The following is an 18,862-nucleotide window of genomic DNA, read 5'->3' on the forward strand; positions in this document are numbered from 1 at the left end:
AAAGCCTGCTCGAAATTTCTGGTTTTGGGGAGTTAGAGGTGTAGCTTTCCTTTTGGTTCTACAACAGGTAGGATAAGAGTCGGAGTCGAATTTCTCCCAACATCATTACAATCGAATTCTGGAAAAATGACCATCGTCTGCAAATCAACAACTCGAATTATCACTGATTATCTTGTTGCATCTGTCCGGATCTGACTATCCACCACATACAAATATTGCTACAACCCCCAACATAATAAAACAACAGCGGGAGTCCGACACTCGAACAACCACCGGATGAACCAGTCGCCACCCCCTGCCTATCCATATAAATGTACAACATTGCACCGAACACGTATAGCACTTTATACGTCTAATTTTATTTTATGCAGATATAAATTTCACTTTCACTTCCAAGCTGCGCCGACAGTAGTAGCGGCAGTCGGGCACATTCCGGCCCCTGTCCAGGTGCACGACTACAATGTACGAAAGAGGCCCGGGCGTATGGGATGGTATGTGATGCATTCCTGTTTTATATCACCATCATCAGGCAAGACCTCCCCTGGTAGGAGTGGCGAATGAAACCGTTGTGAGCGACCTTGTGTCCAAGCGGACCCTTTCGTTTTCATTAGGCGGGGAACATACGGTTGGTTGAAATTTTCACGGAATCCAAGTCGAATGTTTCATGGTGGAATGGCCACTATTCAATTGAATCTATGTGAAGGCAGTCTGCGCGAACTGATTCAGTATTTTGAAAATCTTCGTTTAGTATAGATTCTTCCTTATCAGGACAATAAACTTATGAGTCGACAGCCTGGATGCTTCCACGGGTCAATCAATGACACAAACTGTCCGTGGGGTGATGCCTACAGGATCGTGATGGCCAAGACGAGAGGTGTAATGGCTCCTGCAGAGCAATCTCTAGAGATGTTTGAGGGGATCATCGAAGGGTCCCGCGCCATGATCTAGAGGCCAAGCTTTTCATAGGACAGCCGGGAATTAAGGCTAGCGATGAGGAGAGGGTCACCGATGTGGAACTTGTGGGGATAGCAACGTCTCTTAGCGTAAGTAAGGCCCCAGGTCCGGACGGAACTCCGAACTTAAAAGTAGCTATTACAGAGACTCCCGAACAGTTCAGGTCTGCTATGCAGAAACGCCTGGACGAGGAAATTTTTCTAGAGGTTCGAAAGCGGCAGAGACTATTTTTATTGCCAAAGGCGGGAAAACAACCCAAAGAAATATAGACCAATATGCTTGGTCGACACGGCGGGGAAGGTGCTTGAAAAGATCATCCTCAATAGAATATTGAGGCGAAGGGTGTAAATGGTCTTTCGAGTAGTCAGTAAGGCGTCCGGAAGAGGAGGTCGACCGTAGACGCTATCCTGTCGGTTACCAAAACCGCCGGGAAAGCAGTCGAGCGTAAGAGAAGGTGATTTTACTACTGTCCAGTAGGGACTCTGGATGTAAGGAACGCGTTCAATAGCGCCTATTGGGCGGCTTTTACCGATGTGCTCCTGCGACGGGGTGCCTGTACAAGATTCTTGGAAGTCACTTCCAGAATCGAGTACTAGTTTATGACACAGAGGTGGGTCGGAAGTGCTTTCACATAACCTCAGGAGTCCCGTAAATTTCCATCCTAGGTCCGGTGTTATGGAATGTTATGTACGACGCCCAAGCAACACGCTTGGGCATTAAAAAGTTCCTGTAATTTGTATGCAACTATATTGAAAGTTATGTGATTTGAACCAATCGTCTCATTAACGACTAAATTGTAACCAAAAAAGCGCAAGAGGTGGAGCCAATATAAAACAATCATTCGTGATATAAACGGTTTTAATACGCAATCGAATTATAACCAATATACAACTTATAGTCGACTTAAAAAATGGTGACCGATTCGACAACTAGTCAGCTAGTCACCACATTCGTCACTGCCAGTTATTATGCATCAACAGTTCCATTCATATGATTAATAAATTGTGTGCATAAATATACCGCAAATAAGGCTGACCGGCGAGAACGTCAATTTGTGTGCCGTTCCAGATTTATCGTTAAGTTAAGCATTTTAGCTCCGTATTCTCAACGCGCCTCAGTCTACCTATCATTTTGCGAGTGAAAATTTAGACATTTGTGGTAAAAATTAACTCGACATATTGCTTTGGCGGAGTGCATTTCAGCAGCTTATTTAATGCATCCATAAAATGCTGAAAATAAATTTAAGAATTTATAAAGATACTATTTGCTGAATCATGTCTATGGGAATCCGTATTGACAAAGTAAATGTTGCACGTGTTATACGGAACGGCCAAACTACCAAAAATTGGATGCTTTTGACGCAATCCTATAGTTCGGCCCAATAAGTCAACATTTGAGTGAATCGATTAAACTCACGCAAGGTAAATTGCCTTTACCTCCAAATAAAAATATACTCAAGAGAAGGTGAATTCAACCATCCTTTATTCAACCCAAAATTGACTTATTGACCTCAAGGATCCCCGTTGGATAGACGCATCTCTGTTTATTTACGACAACATCTGTGGGGGAGAGAAGAAAAACAACCTAATTTTTGGGTAACTAATCAATTTGACGGGGTAAAATCGACCCCATAGTTTGAACTTTCCGTGTAGGACATAAATAACCAAAAAAGCAGACACATGGACGTGTACTTCCCATTTACGTCGACAAGAGGCTGTCCATTTATTAAGTAACGAAAATTTACCGTTTTTAACGTTTAGACCCATTGTAAAGTTTTTCGTGGGAAACTCCTAATATTTTTGTACGTTACGTTAGATTTCTCAAAACGCCTTATATTCAAATCTTCCCAGTGGCAGGTACCAGTCGTTCAGTACTACGAAAATGAGACAATTTTTTTTATTGGGTCAATATTATACTTCCAAACAGATTTTTTTTTCTATTTTACCACTTTAATTTTATAAAATTTGGAATATGTCGATACATTTATGAAGAAAAGGTTACATTTTATTTGTACATGATTTCGTAATTTTTGAAACATTTTGGTTTTTTATAGTGCATTTTATATTTTTCGTGATCACAAACACATTTTGCCGCACATTTCGGAACTTCTATCTCTCCTGTCAAAATTGTTCGTTATGCTCTAAATAAGTTCCAAGTGCAACATATTTATAACAATCAGAATCAATGTTTTGGTTGATTTGGTTTGTAAACGGTTGTAACTAAGATTCGTTGAAACAATCAGATTATACTTTAGTTACAAATTGGTTTCGCAAGTTTCGACTAATGATGATGTTTGTTTTTATTTTGCTAGTTGTTATTAAACTGTTACTCCTCAGTTTGGCATTACAAAAGGATGATGATTAACCTGGGCTTGTTAGGGGAATATCTGTAAATAAAAAGAAAATCGGGTTAAGTACGGTTCCTTTGAATTCCACTAAGAATTTGCATCCTTTGACAGATACGTATTTCGACCTCAACTGTAAGGTCGTCTTCAGTGTCTTGTACTTGACTCGAGTCAAGTACAAGACACTGAAGACGACCTTACAGTTGAGGTCGAAATACGTATCTGTCAAAGGATGCAAATTCTTAGTGGAATTCAAAGGAACCGTACTTAACCCGATTTTCTTTTTATTTAATTTCAAAAGGATTTTAATAGGTTTTAATTTTGTTTGTTTCATGAAAACTCAGTTGCAACATGTTTGCAACGATGAACATTTCCATTTTAGTTTCAGGAGCTACTTGGGCGAGGTGTTGAGGTTGGAGTTCCCGGTGGGAGTGGAGATTGTCGGCTTTGCTGACAACATTACGCTCGAAGTCTACGGTGAGTCGATCGAAGAAGTGAAGTTGACTACCACCAACTCGATCAATGTTATGGAGGCGTGGATGCGGTCCAGGAAACTGGAGCTGGCTCACCACAAGACAGAGGTGACGGTTGTTAACAACCTGAAGTCGGAGCAGTAGACGGAGATCAGTGTAGGAGAGTGCACTATCCTGTCAAAGCGCTCTGTCAAACACATGGGCGTGGTGATCGACGATAAGCTTACCTTCGGTAAGCCAGGATGGCCTCCATGGTCAAATGGCAGCGCGCATGGGACAGTTCCACCAAAGGAAGGTGGACCCATAGGTTGATACCGAGGGTAGATAGTTGGATTAATAGGCGCCATGGGGAAGTTACATTCCACCTGACACAGGTCCTTACAGGTCATGGTTGCTTCCGACAGTATCTACACCGATTCGGACATGCGGATTCTCCCGAATGCCCAGAGTGCAATGGTTTAGAGGAAACGGCGGAACACGTTTTGTACGTGTGCCCGCGTTTTAGCACAATGCGTGACCGCATGCTTGCCACATGCGGGGAGGACACAACTCCGGACAACTTGGTCCAGAAAATGCGTAGGGATGAGTTTAGCTGGAACGCCGTTTCAACGGTTATCACCCATATCGTCAGCGAGCTACAGAGGAGGTGGCGCGTGGACTCGGAGAATGGCTAGTTCAGATGCAGTACAAGAAGTGGTCCAGGGGTTCGGAGTCAGCTTCGTAGGTCATACCGGTGCCCTGCGGTCGAGATCAACCGTACAGCGATTAAGTGGCCGCGGAGAGGAAGTCCCGGTAGCGGTGCTGTCGTGGCGTCGGTCTACTGGGTTGGATCCGAGCCCGCGGTTGGAGAGGGGTCCCCGGCAAGGGTCGGGGTAGGTGAGACTCTGCTGTCTGCAACCTTCGGGTGCATCTGATAGGGCCTGAAGGGTAGTGATGCCCTTGCCTTCAGCAGGTCAGATCGGGTCGCACGTGGGCATCAGTTCTTGATGTCTGCAAAGCAGTTGGGCGCGGGCGGGGTTGATCCTGCCCGCCTTCCGAGGACAAAGGGAGTGGCGAGGACCACTCGGGAAACTGGCTAAGCGCAAGCATGTTACTCCAGAGCGAGTCATCGATGTTCGTTGCTGCAGGCTACGCAGCCAACCTTGAGAGTGCGATGTGCACCAGCCCCTCTCTGAAGCAATACCTTCTTGGTGGTTCCGGAGAGACGTAGGGTTTGGCGACCATAGGAATGGTTTAGTGGGTACGAGGAGAGAGCAGTCCTGGCTTTTACTTTTGTTGTAGAAGACGGCCTCAGCCCCACACTACCCTAACCTTCCTGTTAGGGTGTCTGTTGAGCAGATTATCCCCCTATGGTAAAGAAGGAAAAAAAAAATACACACAGACATCATCTCAATTCGTCGAACTGAGTTGACTGGTATGAGGCACTGCATGTAATTCTCCCCTTCTCTTTCACTCTTAAATAAATTGTGTAATAAAACGATAGAGATAGGGGTCACGGGCTCTTCGGATAGCCAACCGGTCTGAACGCACGGGATGCTGTATAGAGACTAAAATGGTATATTCAATTATAAAGGTATAAAGAGTATCTTTGGATGGATTATGATTGTGTAAGTGTTATAAAAATTCACAGAGGGTTCTTCCCATTTGGTATACACATTACATTCGGACACCCAGAATTCACAGATGCCCCCATCGTACCCCTTACAAATTATTGATAACAAATTCAACTCAATTGTCTTCATCACTGCTGCCAATTGTGTCCTCCAAATCGGCAATCGCACACCATCGCTTCATCCGGTCGGCGGAATACACAGTGGTGAACCTTCTCGGAGCTTCGAAGCCAGGAACAGTGGCCACCCGGTATCGATCGTTATCCAAAACCTCCGTCACGATTAATGAACCCTTGAATCGAGCTTCCAGCTTGCGGCTTCCTCCAGGAACATACTGGTCCTTCGCAACCAACACTAAGTCATTTACCTGGTATCGTTCTGCTTCACGTCGATGATCGTCGAAGTACTTTTTCTGTCGGGCTTGACTCACTTGCGTAGCGTGCTGGACTCGTTCACGCAGCTCATCGGTTGTCGCTTGAGGATGTTCGCCTTCCACTGCTATCACAGACACAATTTCGTTTTGTACCATATCCTTCGGCCGATACGACAACACCAACGACGTTGGCGAGATTCCCGTCGTCGCGTTTGGCGCCGTGTTAATGGCACTCTGCACTGCTCTCACTTGCTCATCCCATTTACGATCTCCGGAATCCACCATGGTTCGAATGGCAGTTAGAATGGTACGGTTGCTCCGCTCCACCTGACCGTTTCCTCTCGGAGTTCCTACCGCTACCAGGACGTGGTCTATTCCGTAGTCGTCACAATACTTCCGCAGGGCATTCGAAGTAAACGCGGTACCCCGATCAGTCACGATGCGAGACGGTAACCCAAACACACACGAAAGTTCTTCCAGCATTGTCACTACAGGCTGCGCATTGGTCGATTTCACCGCTTTCATTAACAGAAACTTCATAAAGCCACAAATCAGCACCAACAGATGTTCGTTCCCTTTTGCCGATCGAGGAAACGGCCCTAAATGGTCCATGTGCACTGTGTGAAACGGCACAGGAGTTTTCGGTATAGGGTTGAGAAATCCTTCCGGCCGGCCCTGCTTTGATTTGAAAAACGCGCACTTTGGGCACGCCGCGATGTACGCACGAATGTATTTTCTCATTTTGGGGAACCAAAACAACTCCTGCATCATGGCCAGCACTTTTTGCTCACCAAAATGGCCTTTCTCGTCATGGTAACTTCTCACTATACGCCAACGCACATTGTTCGGAACCACCCAGCATTTCCTATCGCCAATCTTCCGATACAAACGATGATTTTCCACGACGTAGTTCTGCTGCACCTGACGATCTTCGTCACACCTTGGATCACGAGTCAGTATATCAATCACTTCCAACAGTCGGTGATCTTGCCGCTGCATACTAACAATAAAGTCCGAATTCGACAACTCCAACACCATAATACAGTCCGCTACACTCTCAGTCTCTCTGGGTTCTTCAGCTGGCGATCTACTCAGAGCATCGACATGGAGCATTTTTGAGCCTTCGCGATGCTCAATACGGAAATCGTACTCTAAAAGCTTCAAAAAGTACCGGGCCACTCTCTTGTTCATCTCCTTCTTCGCGTAGGCATCCCGCACTGCCGAACAGTCTGTACGAATCACGAAAAATCGCCCGACGAGATATTGCCGGAACCGATCAACGCTCGCCACCACCGCTAACATTTCCAGCTCATAACTGTGATAGTTCACTTCGGTTTTCGAATTCTTCTTGCTAAAATAGCTCACTGGTTTCCACACCTCGTCCACTTTCTGTAATAAAATTCCAGCAACACCCATACTTGACGCATCGGTATGTAGTTCAACTTCTGCATTCGGGTCGTAGAGCACAAGCACAGGTCTTCGCACTAAAAGTTGCTTGAGCTTCTCGAATGCTCGCTGTTGTTCAACCTCCCACACAAACTCGGCTTCTTTCCGCAGCAAGCGGAACAGCGGTTCCGCTATGATACTGTAGTCCTGCACGAATCTCCTGAAGAATCCTGATAAACCCAGGAACTGCTGTACTGTGTGGACGGTTTCAGGAACTGGGAAATCTGCTACAGCTTTTATTTTTCTTTCACCTGGACGCACACCTTCAGCACTGACTTCAAATCCCAAAACCTCAACCCGGCGCATAAAAAAGTAGCTTTTCTTCAGGTTTATGGTGAAACCTTCTTCACGCAAAGCCACTAGCAATCTCTCAAATTTGAATAGCAGCTCTTCTTCACTTTCCCCCCACAGGATCAGGTCATCGATGTAAGCCACGATAATAACCTTCTGCTTTCTCAGCTTTTCCACTATTTTGTTCATCGCTCTCTGGAACACCGCGCACCCATTCGCCAAGCCGAACGGCATTCGTAGGAACCGATAGTGACCGTCTACTGTTGAAAACGCGGTATAGTTCTGACTCTCGGGTTCCAGTGGTATTTGGTAATATCCACTGTACAAATCTACGGTAATGAACATATCTGCTCCTGCCAACTTCTGGAGACACGACTCAATATCGGGCATTGGGAACTTGTCCTTTATTGTTCCGGAGTTGAGTAACCGATAGTCAATAGCCATCCGGAACTCGTTGTTCTTTTTCGGTACCAACACCACTTGGCTATTATAGGGCGACTCAGTTTCGGCAATAATACCAGCTTCCAACAGTTCGTGTACTAACTCAGTAAAAACACTCTCTCGGGCGTATTCCAGTTTTCGGGGTTTTACGAACACAGGCTCAGCACTCATCAAACTAATTTTCATCTCGGCCGATGTAGCACGACCCATCTCTCTCATGTTCACCGCAAAACAATCTCTGTAGTTCGTTATCAACTCACACAACCGCGAATTGCACTCATCCGATCCATCACTGTTGATCTGATCCTCGGTTATCGCTTCCACTTTCGAGTCAATGTCTATCGCATACATATGCGCAATCGCCGATTCTACACTGCTATCTCGTTGCCGAGGCTCACGAGGGGGTCGTTGTTGTTTTTGTGGCGCTTCCCATTCGAACTTCACATCCCCCTTGCGTTTCACCATCACCAATCCATCACTGTCGATGATATCTTCGCCCAAAATCACCGCCGTGTCTTGGACCCAGGTTGGCACGACCTGCAGCTCCACCGGTAAGGACACCCCATCAACCTGTAACTCAGCGCAAACTTTCGAGGTCACGTTGATTTCCCTTTTCCCGAATCCACGGAACACTTTTTGGCTGGGTTTTACCTCACCTACGTTCTTCGCAAACTTTTCTTGTATCGTAGAAACCTTGCCACCCGTATCCACTAGCGCTCTCATCGATACTCCGCCCACTAACACATTTTTTACGAAAGCACTTTTCTGGTCTACAACCCGAATCGGTCGGGGTGTGGAAGCTTTCACATCACGTTTAGGACCAACGTTAGGACATTAATTTCTCATATGCCCATCCCTTTTGCACAGATGGCACATCACTCTTGGACAACGGCGCGCGATATGTCCCGCTTGGTGACACTGAAAGCACACTTCTGCTGACGATTCACTTTTTCGCTGAGCACTGTAGACAGTTGGCGTCGTATCTGCTACTTTGGTAACTGCCACCGCATCAACAGTGTCAATCCATCGCAACTCCTCAAGCAACTGTTCAACCGTAGACACTTTGCTGAGAGCCATCCCTGACCGCTTCACATATTGCCGGAGACCACTTGTAATGTACGTCACCGTGGTTTCTTCGTCAAATCCACCTTTCCGTCCCAATGCCATCATTTCATAGACGTATTCTTCCACAGTTTCTCCAGTCTTCCACTTACGAGACGAAAGCAAGTTGTGGTAGTATATTGGGTTCTTTTTAGATGGAAAGCCTTTCACGATCTCAATCTTAAAGGTTGTCCAATCTCGCATCGCACTTGGACAGCTATCCAACCACAACTTTGCACAGCCACCGAGATTTAACCGAGCACAATGAAGTCGAACCGCACTTGACCACTGATACACATCCCCAGTATCATCTATAGACTTCACCCATATGTCCGCAGCTAGACATGAGGGAACTTTCGGATCAAACGTCGACACATACTCCTCCAACTCGCGAAAATCAGGCATTCGTGTGAGGTTCCCCATACTGCTTGAGCTGGCTACGGCCTGCGACGCAGTTGGAGTCGACAATTTAATCTGAGCAAGCTCCTCTTTGAGAGCTTCTATCTCGGCTCTATATTGCTCTTCCATCTTCAACTTTACAGATTGCTTCTTTCTTCGATCGGCTACGTTTGGCGGTAAATCGTTTGCTCCCGGGATTCTGATCTTCTCCGAATCTCTCGGGTCTGTGTCGCCAACGACACTCAGGCGACCTGAAGCTTCTTCAAATGATAGATCACTTTCAGTCTCACTCATCACATCACTCTCACTCTGCTGGTCAGCTCGTCGTTGAGCTCATCCCGTTAGCTGTTCTCACAATTTCTCACTGTCTGTTCTCGTGTGATGTGATATCACGATATGATACGGTTGAAACTTTCTACGGCGCGACGATGCCAGAGTCGTTCCCCGACGAAAGAACGCTCAACGAAACGGACGCGACGAAAACGGAGCTTTCAGTCTATTATTCTCCGTAGATAATAGGCATTCAATAGCACACTCACGAGCACTTATCCGTGGTAATGGCTTAACCACGCGGTTTTCACGAGGTTACTGGGTACTTCTAGTACCACTAATATTGCAGCTGTTTTACTTCACCGAAGCACTGCACCATGCTAGGTAACAGTTCGATTATGTTCAAACACTAGCTTTTCAGCGGTCTTGATCCCGTGCCGCTCACAATTTGCACAACTCACTCCGCGATATTCCCACACGGAATATTTAATCGCGATTACCACCGACTAACGCGCTAGTACGTTGTTACCCAAGATCTCTATCCTGTCTACAGGATGTAATAAAACGATAGAGATAGGGGTCACGGGCTCTTCGGATAGCCAACCGGTCTGAACGCACGGGATGCTGTATAGAGACTAAAATGGTATATTCAATTATAAAGGTATAAAGAGTATCTTTGGATGGATTATGATTGTGTAAGTGTTATAAAAATTCACAGAGGTTTCTTCCCATTTGGTATACACATTACAATTGTTTAACCCTAAAAGGGATACCTTCATGGCCTCAGTTTCATCACCTCGCTGAGTGTGTTCCATCAAAGACGAGCTCTGAAAGGCGCCTGGGGTCCAATGGACCCCAGGTATCCCTTTTAGGGTTAAACAACAAGGCAAAGAAGCGTCAGAATCCCATACAAAATCAAAACAATGCAGTGTCCTGTGACTTAACCATCCGACCCTTCTATCAAAAATTGAGTGAACATATAGCCTTTCAGTTCACTTTGGTGTACAAAAAAGGCAAAAAATAGTGAAAAATTATATAAAAGCACTATTTTCAGCTGTCACTTGAACGAATTCAACATTATGGAATTTGACAAACATGATTGCCGAATAACCACGATGATTGTTAACATTTGAAACAAAATAATGCAAACAACCGGAAGATGAATACATGTAACTCGAAGACTCGTACTAGATCGGACAGTTAAAATATAAATCAAAGTCACTGTATCAGTTCGACAGAGAAAATTTATTCCTAAACGATATTGTTTCCTTTATTATTCGATTCAATATCCGGTAACGCTCCTGATCCAACCTCTTGCAAATACAACATTAGCATAAACCCCCGGATAGTCACCGCATCCTTTCCCCCAAGAAACAATGCCAACCTGTTTCCCCCGGCCAATTAGGGGCCCTCCGGAATCGCCTTGGCACGAGTCCCGACCGGCTTCCCCAGCGCACACCATCGTCTCCTCGTCCACCTTTCCATCGTAGTACCCGTTACACTGCTCTTGGGGAACCAATCGAACCTGTGCCGCTCGCAGCTGATCGGTGCTCTGCGAATCGTTCAGAGTTTTGCCCCATCCGGAAATCACACAATCAAAGTCGAAATCCAAATCCGAGTCGGACGATGCCAACGGAATGGGTTGTACGGTCGCAAGTCGAAAATCTAACGCAGTCGTCAGCTGCAGCAGGGCAAAGTCGGTCAACCAACTGTACGGAACATGATCGGGATGTTGAACGACTGAATCCACTTGATGAACCACTCCACCGTGCTGGTGGAATGATGAACCCACTCGAACGGTTAGATAGCGGGGGATGGTGTCACTGCAAGTATTTAAATGTTTATAATAATATCATAATCTGTTTTCAAGCATACAGTTTATTTCATCGATATCGTTACTGGGTAATTTCATAACCATTGAAATATCATGCAAACAATCGTTCTATGAATTTATTTAATCATATTTAATTTAACGAAGAAAGACAAGACTTGTTATGATTTTTACATAATATAATATTTAGTCAATTGCTTGATTTTTTTTTATTATTTGTTCTGTTTTCGTAGGACTGTTATAGACGCATTCTCTGTCGAAGCGGTATTTTTCAATATATCAATAAAATATTTATTTATAATTTCCATCTTGTTGACAAAACTGATGATAATAAGAACTGATTGCTTTTTTTCAGCGTGATAACAGTCTTCAATCCACATCTTAGTAACATAGAAAACTTACTCGGTGCAATGGGCTGCCGTTAGGATCCATCTATCGCTGATTATTGAGCCACCACAAATTTGGTTATCCACATCAAGCACTGCCACCTGATAAGGAAATTGTTCAATATTCACGATTTCTCCTCCAACGATCTTGTCATGAGTCTTGAGAACAGACCCGAAAGTGATACAGAACTGGATCGTGAAAGACACGAGAAGAAGAACGGAAAACGTCTTCATTGTAACTGTTTAAGTGTGAAACTGAATGCAACCATTATTATCATAATGGGAAGCAGTTTGTGTCTTATCGGTCGCTGCAACTCTCAAGGAGCAGGATATCGGAAGAATAGCTTGATGGCGAGGTTGATTTGGCGGATAACCTACCGGATGATAAGATAGCTGGATGATAATGGTGAGTGATAATGAATTGCTGGGTTTAGCTTGTAATAACCTGATAGCTAGAATTCTTACTCTTGATCGCGGTAGACTATCATCGTTCATACTTAAAGACTGCCCCAGAAAGTATGGACGCACCTAGTCTTCAGTTGTCTGGGCCTGATCGATGGTTCTTGTTTCGGGCTCCGTTTTGTCTGTTTCTGCTTACTATATGATCGAAAATACAAACTTTCTTTGCCACGATGAACATTGGAATTCAAAATGGTAACTTTTTTGGTGTGTGTTAGTTAGAAGGTTTTTTGTTGTGCTCAAACACCTTCATTATTTGTTTATCCAAACGAGGGATAGCAGGATCTGTATTTTTTACCCAATTTTCGCCTATGCTTTAACGTGTTATTCCCACCGTGGTTGCTAATTGCTGGTTGCACAATTTTCTAACTTATTCCCACCATATTTTGTTCTTTTTCTAAGTGACCTTTCAAACTCTGTACATCGTTTGTGCACATTTTTTCAATGATGTTCCGTTGAAAGTTCATGTATTTTGAAATACACTCAAACCTCCATTTAGGTAGGATCCATTTAGGTAAAATCTATTTAGGTCCCTCCATTTAGGTAACGTTACCTAAATGGAATTTGATTGTGTTCAGATCAGTTGGAGAACTTAAGATTAAGTATAAGGTTCGTTTACGGGACAGAAGTAGTAAGTGGTGTTAAGGGGATATGGGGGGAGGGGAGGGGAATGTAATGTTGAGATATGCCCCCTAACCACCCCCCCCCCCCCCTTTATGCAGTGTTGAAAACTGTCAGTATCCAGCGTCATTCCCAGCTGAAATAGAGAGAAGCAACCATCCTTCCATCATACAATTGATATCAGCTCCAGCATTGATGACGTCAAACCCGACATCAACCTATCATTCACCTGTTTTTATTTTGGCCACCAAACCCAACATAGACCCAATAGATGTTCGATGTTGGTCCAACAATGGCCCAACATACGATAAAAATTTACCCGACTTTGACCCGACATTCAATAATTTTTCAGTCTGACGGAATTTTGCAGGGTTTTTCGTGTTTCGTGCACAACTAGTCATTTGAATGACAATTCTGATCTAAGCCCCTCGAAATCCCCTGAAAACGCCCCTGAAACCCCTCCCCTCCTGAAACCCATTCCCCACTGAAACTTATTGAAAGCCATCTGAAACTCCCTCCACATGACCCAAACATGACATCCTTTAAATCTCCTAGTAAATCTCCCTTCTTAAACATCTTTGCAACCTTGTACTCCATTTAGGTAATGAACTGAATCCATTTAGGTAATGAATCCATTTAGGTAAAAATTCTATTTAGGCAGTCCCGACTCGTTACCTAAATGGAGGTTTTGGTGTACACTGTTGGAACCGCAAAAACCATCATACAAATGCTGAGAAAATAGGTTGACCAACAGGATGTAGCTTTCAAAAAAAAACTAGTCATCAATAGTTATGAAATGCCAATATTTTCTTACTGCGTCCATACTTTCTGGACCGGTCTTTATTTCAATATATTTGTTGAGGATAGAGCATCTTAGCCAGATAAAATACACAAAAAAAAATTTAAGAAAAAATTAACCAGATATGCACTATTGGACATTAAAAAGTTCGGCATAAACACAATCAAGCATAAAATATGGTTTTGTGCTTACCATACTTAACTTTAGGTCATGGTTCCCCAAACTGTGGGTCGTGACCCCCCAGGGGGTCACCGATCTTCATTCAGGGGGTCTCGAGCAGAGATGCCAGATATACAGATTATTCTGAATTATACAGATGTTTTACCTTCTGTACAGGCAAGATACAAAGTACAGAAAAATACAGATTTTTTAAATGTGATACAGAATCCTCCAGAAAGAATAATTTTTATATTAATTTTAAACTTAATAAATTGCTGCTGAAACTTCAAAGAATTTATGAAAATTGGTACATTTCCACACAAGTTAAAAAAAATAATAATACCAGTAAATATTGAAAACCGTCAAAAGTTGTAGTTTTTTTTATTGAAATCTAGAACTCTCGGTGTCTGCTATACCCTCAAATAGGGCGATACAGAAAAATCTGTATTGATACAGATTTTTGATAAAATAATCTGGCATCTCTGGTCGCGAGGGGTCTCCAGTTAGCTTAGTGGTTAAGGCTATGGATCGCCAATCCGAAGACGGCGGGTTCGATTCCCGTCCCGGTCGGGAAAATTTTCTCGACTCCCTGGGCATAGTGTATCATTGTGCTTGCCTCACTTATTCATACAATGGCTGGCAAAGAAAGCCCTCCAATTAATAACTGTGGAAGTGCTCAAGGAACACTAAGTTGGAGAGAAACGGGCCAAGTTCCAGTGGGAACGTAGAGCCATACAGAAGAAGAAGAAGGTCGCGAGGAACAGCCGAATATTTTACAGAAACAGAAAACAAATGAGAGAATTTCTATATTGGTTGACAATATCAACAAAATTAAAATAAAGTCCAGAACAGTCTTGTAAACATTCGACACTTTTCATTACCTTCATTTTGGTGCCGCAGACGAGTGTCAGCTTGCTTTGTTACATTGATGCGCTACCGTTACCTCTTACACACAACACGATCGGTAGGACGAAAATCAATAAATATAAACAAGGGTCAAATCAATGTCGTCTGACACGTTGGCATTTGTCTAATTCTAGCGTTTCGCATGGATTTCAGCCAATTCCGATTATTAATGTTAATATTAGTTTGCGTAATTATTCGACTGGATGATTTCTCAATTTTAACTGGCTTTCGCAGTCTAGGGGATCAAAACGGATAGTTTTGTTCTGCCCGACGTTTCGGCACTTTGTATTTGGCCTTTTTCAAGGGTGGACTAAAATAGAAATTACATTGGTATACAACATTGAACACTGAACATATAGCATAAAACATAATATTTGTTATAACATACACTGTCTACCGTTTTTCGTTTTTAGTTTTTGCTGTTTTGTGCATTTGGAGCTTCTTGTATGTCTAGAAGTTTCAAATCTGATTACATTAATTGTTCGGGACATGATAGGTACAACTTACAATTTTAAACATTTATACAATTATTGGTAGAAAATGGGGCACTAACTATTTCTAACGACTTGCACTACACTGTTCTCAGAGATGTTGTTTAACTGCTATTTTGAAGATGGCGTAATAGTTGGTAAAAAAGCTTTCTGTTTATGGTAACTGTCCTAACTGTTCGAAAGCTCGTGTGGTGGTATTTTGTGTATTGGTTTGTTGGTTTTCTCTGCGAGAGCTCGATGTTTTGACAGTATGCAGAATACCGGCGTACGCTATGTTGAGCCCGTCTACATCTGTACGGAAGTTGACCGTGTTAGGTGTGTTTTGTATGTGGCACATTTCTAACATGGGCAAAGCTGTTGATCTGAGAGTGCGATCGATAATCTTGGTTCTGTCTTGGTTCTTCTTAGACACAGTAACCATCCGATGCGAAGATAACTCTCTAAAAACCAAATGGTACGCGAAACCCATCTCGTCCGGCCGCCTGCTCAACTATCACTCTTTTCATCCGATTAACATGAAACTAAACGTAGTTTCAAACTTCATCCAACGTGTGACGAAACTCTCCACCGAAAACTCAGCACAACAGCAGAAACACCAAATCTTCCAAATCCTGAGACAGAACGATTATCCTTCAACGCTAATCAACAGGATCATCAATCGCAGCTCCATCAACAATCCCCTTGATACATCCAACCGCCGAGAGTCATCACAACCAATCAGCCGCAACCAGCCATCCCAACCACCACCACCGCCGCCGCCACCACCATCGCCTCCAACAACATCCACCGCCTCACCGCAACACATCACCATCAATGCACCATCCACCGAGAATCCGATAGTCAGCAGTTCACAGGAACCCAATCATTCATCAACTAACGACGTCCAACAACGACGTCCAATACCGATCGATGCCGAACATCCCAACGCTCACACGTACCATCTCCACAATCCTACAAAGAGACTACGGTCAGATAAAAATAGCAACACGCAACATAAAAACAGTAAGATCCCTCCTAAAACCGGTAAAAGATCCAGTACTACTCCAAGATCAACATAACGTCATCTACAGCATCCCATGCAATAGCTGCGAGAAGACCTATATTGGTATGACAACTAACCATCTAAAAAAACGTATTAGTGGACACAAGTCTGATATAAACAAACTTGCTAACATCCCAATAGACGGTAACATACACGCGAAAACAGCTCTCATACAACACATGGTCGACAACGAACACACTTTCTCATTAGACAGAACCTGAGACGAGACTCGCGAAGAGGAAAAAAAGCAACGTCAAGTGCAGCCCAACTGAGCTGTCAGTTGTAGCCCGTTTGATTACGTTACCTAAAACGAGGAAAGTATTGCTATCCGAGATAAAATCTGAAGCCAAAATTCACTCCAAGCAGCATTTTCTTCTCCTGTACTGTCAAAAATAAATTGAAAACAAAATATTAAAATGATTACTTTGCTTGGCGATTGTTGGCGATGCAAAATTTCACCTCAACATGATTTTGTGCGTGAATGGGGTTCAGTCACACTCCATGTGAGGTGATGCGGTCACGTACGTGTTTGAACCACCAGCCCAAAACATAATGTCAACACAGATAGGAAGGAGAAAAAAATAACAAAGTGGAGAAAAAGAAGACCGTCTCCGCGAGTCTCGTCTCAGGACAGAACCAAGATTATCGATCGCACTCTCAGATCAACAGCTTTGCCCATGTTAGAAATGTGCCACATACAAAACACACCTAACACGGTCAACTTCCGTACAGATGTAGACGGGCTCAACATAGCGTACGCCGGTATTCTGCATACTGTCAAAACATCGAGCTCTCGCAGAGAAAACCAACAAACCAATACACAAAATACCACCACACGAGCTTTCGAACAGTTAGGACAGTTACCATAAACAGAAAGCTTTTTTACCAACTATTACGCCATCTTCAAAATAGCAGTTAAACAACATCTCTGAGAACAGTGTAGTGCAAGTCGTTAGAAATAGTTAGTGCCCCATTTTCTACCAATAATTGTATAAATGTTTAAAATTGTAAGTTGTACCTATCATGTCCCGAACAATTAATGTAATCAGATTTGAAACTTCTAGACATACAAGAAGCTCCAAATGCACAAAACAGCAAAAACTAAAAACGAAAAACGGTAGAGAGTGTATGTTATAACAAATATTATGTTTTATGCTATATGTTCAGTGTTCAATGTTGTATACCAATGTAATTTCTATTTTAGTCCACCCTTGAAAAAGGCCAAATACAAAGTGCCGAAACGTCGGGCAGAACAAAACTATCCGTTTTGATCCCCTAGACTGCGAAAGCCAGTTAAAATTGAGTTAATATTAGTTTATTCTTGCTTGTTGAACAGAATAAGGAATATCAAAAGCCGAACCATCTCCCGAAGGCGCAATCGTGGTCAAGTGCATTCGTTTGACATTTTTGTTTCGTACGGTAGTTTGATTGCGTGTGTTGCCAATGTCGGAGACAAAGGCAGCCGAATGTCGACGAAAAAGTGTCAATGACTGTGATCTCTAACAAGACTGGTCCAGAATGTCAACTAAACCTGAGAACTCTCTGAAATTTGAAGATTTTTTTTTGTTTCTAGGATAACCGAAAAAAATCTGTGTCGTAACGTGTATGGAAACTGACATAATTATTAAAAATTATTAATGTCTATGTGGACCTTATGGCCTTCCTAGGAAAAAAAATCACGTGTACACAAATTTCCAATGAAATTTCTAGGGATTCTGACATCCCTAAAAAATAAATGTAAAGAAACTTCGATGGTGAATATTTGTTTGTTTTCGTCTTAAATATTAAAGAAACATGGTTTCATGACCTGATTATGGCTTGAAAATTTTAGTTTTAATTCGAAGGCAGATTTCTTCATGGAATTTTCAATCAAAAACATGAGTTTCAGATAAATTTCAACACACTTTTCGTTTCAAATTAGTCACACATTGATAGGAAATATTTTTCCCAAGCTCCAAGGGTTCGATACCTCCCAAAAGTTTGGGAAATACCGGTGTAAGGGGAGAGAAAAAAATCCATGTATTGTAATCGGTGTCCTATGTAGTTCGTATCCCATGTATTTTGTCCCGAAGATCAAGGTGAATGAGGTTGAGGTATTAAATACCAATTTTTAGTTTGGTTTGTGGCATGCAGGAAAATGCTCTTACCACAGACAAACAGACGTAACACCTGGAACAATTCTCGTGAAAATAATTGTCCGGATGACTCTACCATCACCTGATGGATATGTTACACAACACATTGCGTTGTTCAATAACGTCAACAAAAGGTGATAGTGTGAAACTTCGAACGCAAAGAAGAACGATGCGCGTGCCTCTGGTTGTGAAAACCATGACTATAAACATCCAAAATGGTCGTTAAAAGCGTGGTCCATGGAAATTTTGCCAGTGTTGCATCTGATTGTAGGTGGTGGATGTTTATTGAGGATTTCTATTGCTTCACGTACGTTTCTAGAGGTTTTTGAAT

The 18,862-nt window shown here is 43.1% G+C and overlaps 1 protein-coding gene and 1 pseudogene across 1 annotated transcript; one reads left to right on the top strand and one right to left on the bottom strand.

Moving 5' to 3' along the window:
* Positions 1–10,928: 10,928 nt before the first annotated feature.
* On the bottom strand, positions 10,929–12,161 carry LOC115258684 (trypsin-7-like). The gene is made up of 2 exons (XM_029859009.2): positions 11,936–12,161; positions 10,929–11,525 (listed from the first exon to the last, which is right to left on the bottom strand). The coding sequence occupies exons 1-2, from the start codon at positions 12,151–12,153 to the stop codon at positions 10,985–10,987; spliced, it is 759 nt and encodes a 252-aa protein (XP_029714869.1). The 5' UTR covers positions 12,154–12,161; the 3' UTR covers positions 10,929–10,984.
* Positions 12,162–15,869: 3,708 nt separating this feature from the next.
* LOC115258501 (uncharacterized) lies at positions 15,870–17,424 on the top strand (annotated as a pseudogene).
* Positions 17,425–18,862: the final 1,438 nt, after the last annotated feature.

Source organism: Aedes albopictus, chromosome 2 (assembly GCF_035046485.1).
Source record: "Aedes albopictus strain Foshan chromosome 2, AalbF5, whole genome shotgun sequence".
NCBI classification, from domain to species: domain Eukaryota; kingdom Metazoa; phylum Arthropoda; class Insecta; order Diptera; family Culicidae; genus Aedes; species Aedes albopictus.

Excerpts from the sequence above, each read along its gene's own strand:
- LOC115258684 (XM_029859009.2), bottom strand. The coding sequence starts at position 12,153 with ATGAAGACGTTTTCCGTTCTTCTTCTCGTGTCTTTCACGATCCAGTTC. Across the intron at positions 11,526-11,935 it reads ACGGCAGCCCATTGCACCGA|TGACACCATCCCCCGCTATC; the intron begins GTAAGTTTTCTA and ends AAATACTTGCAG.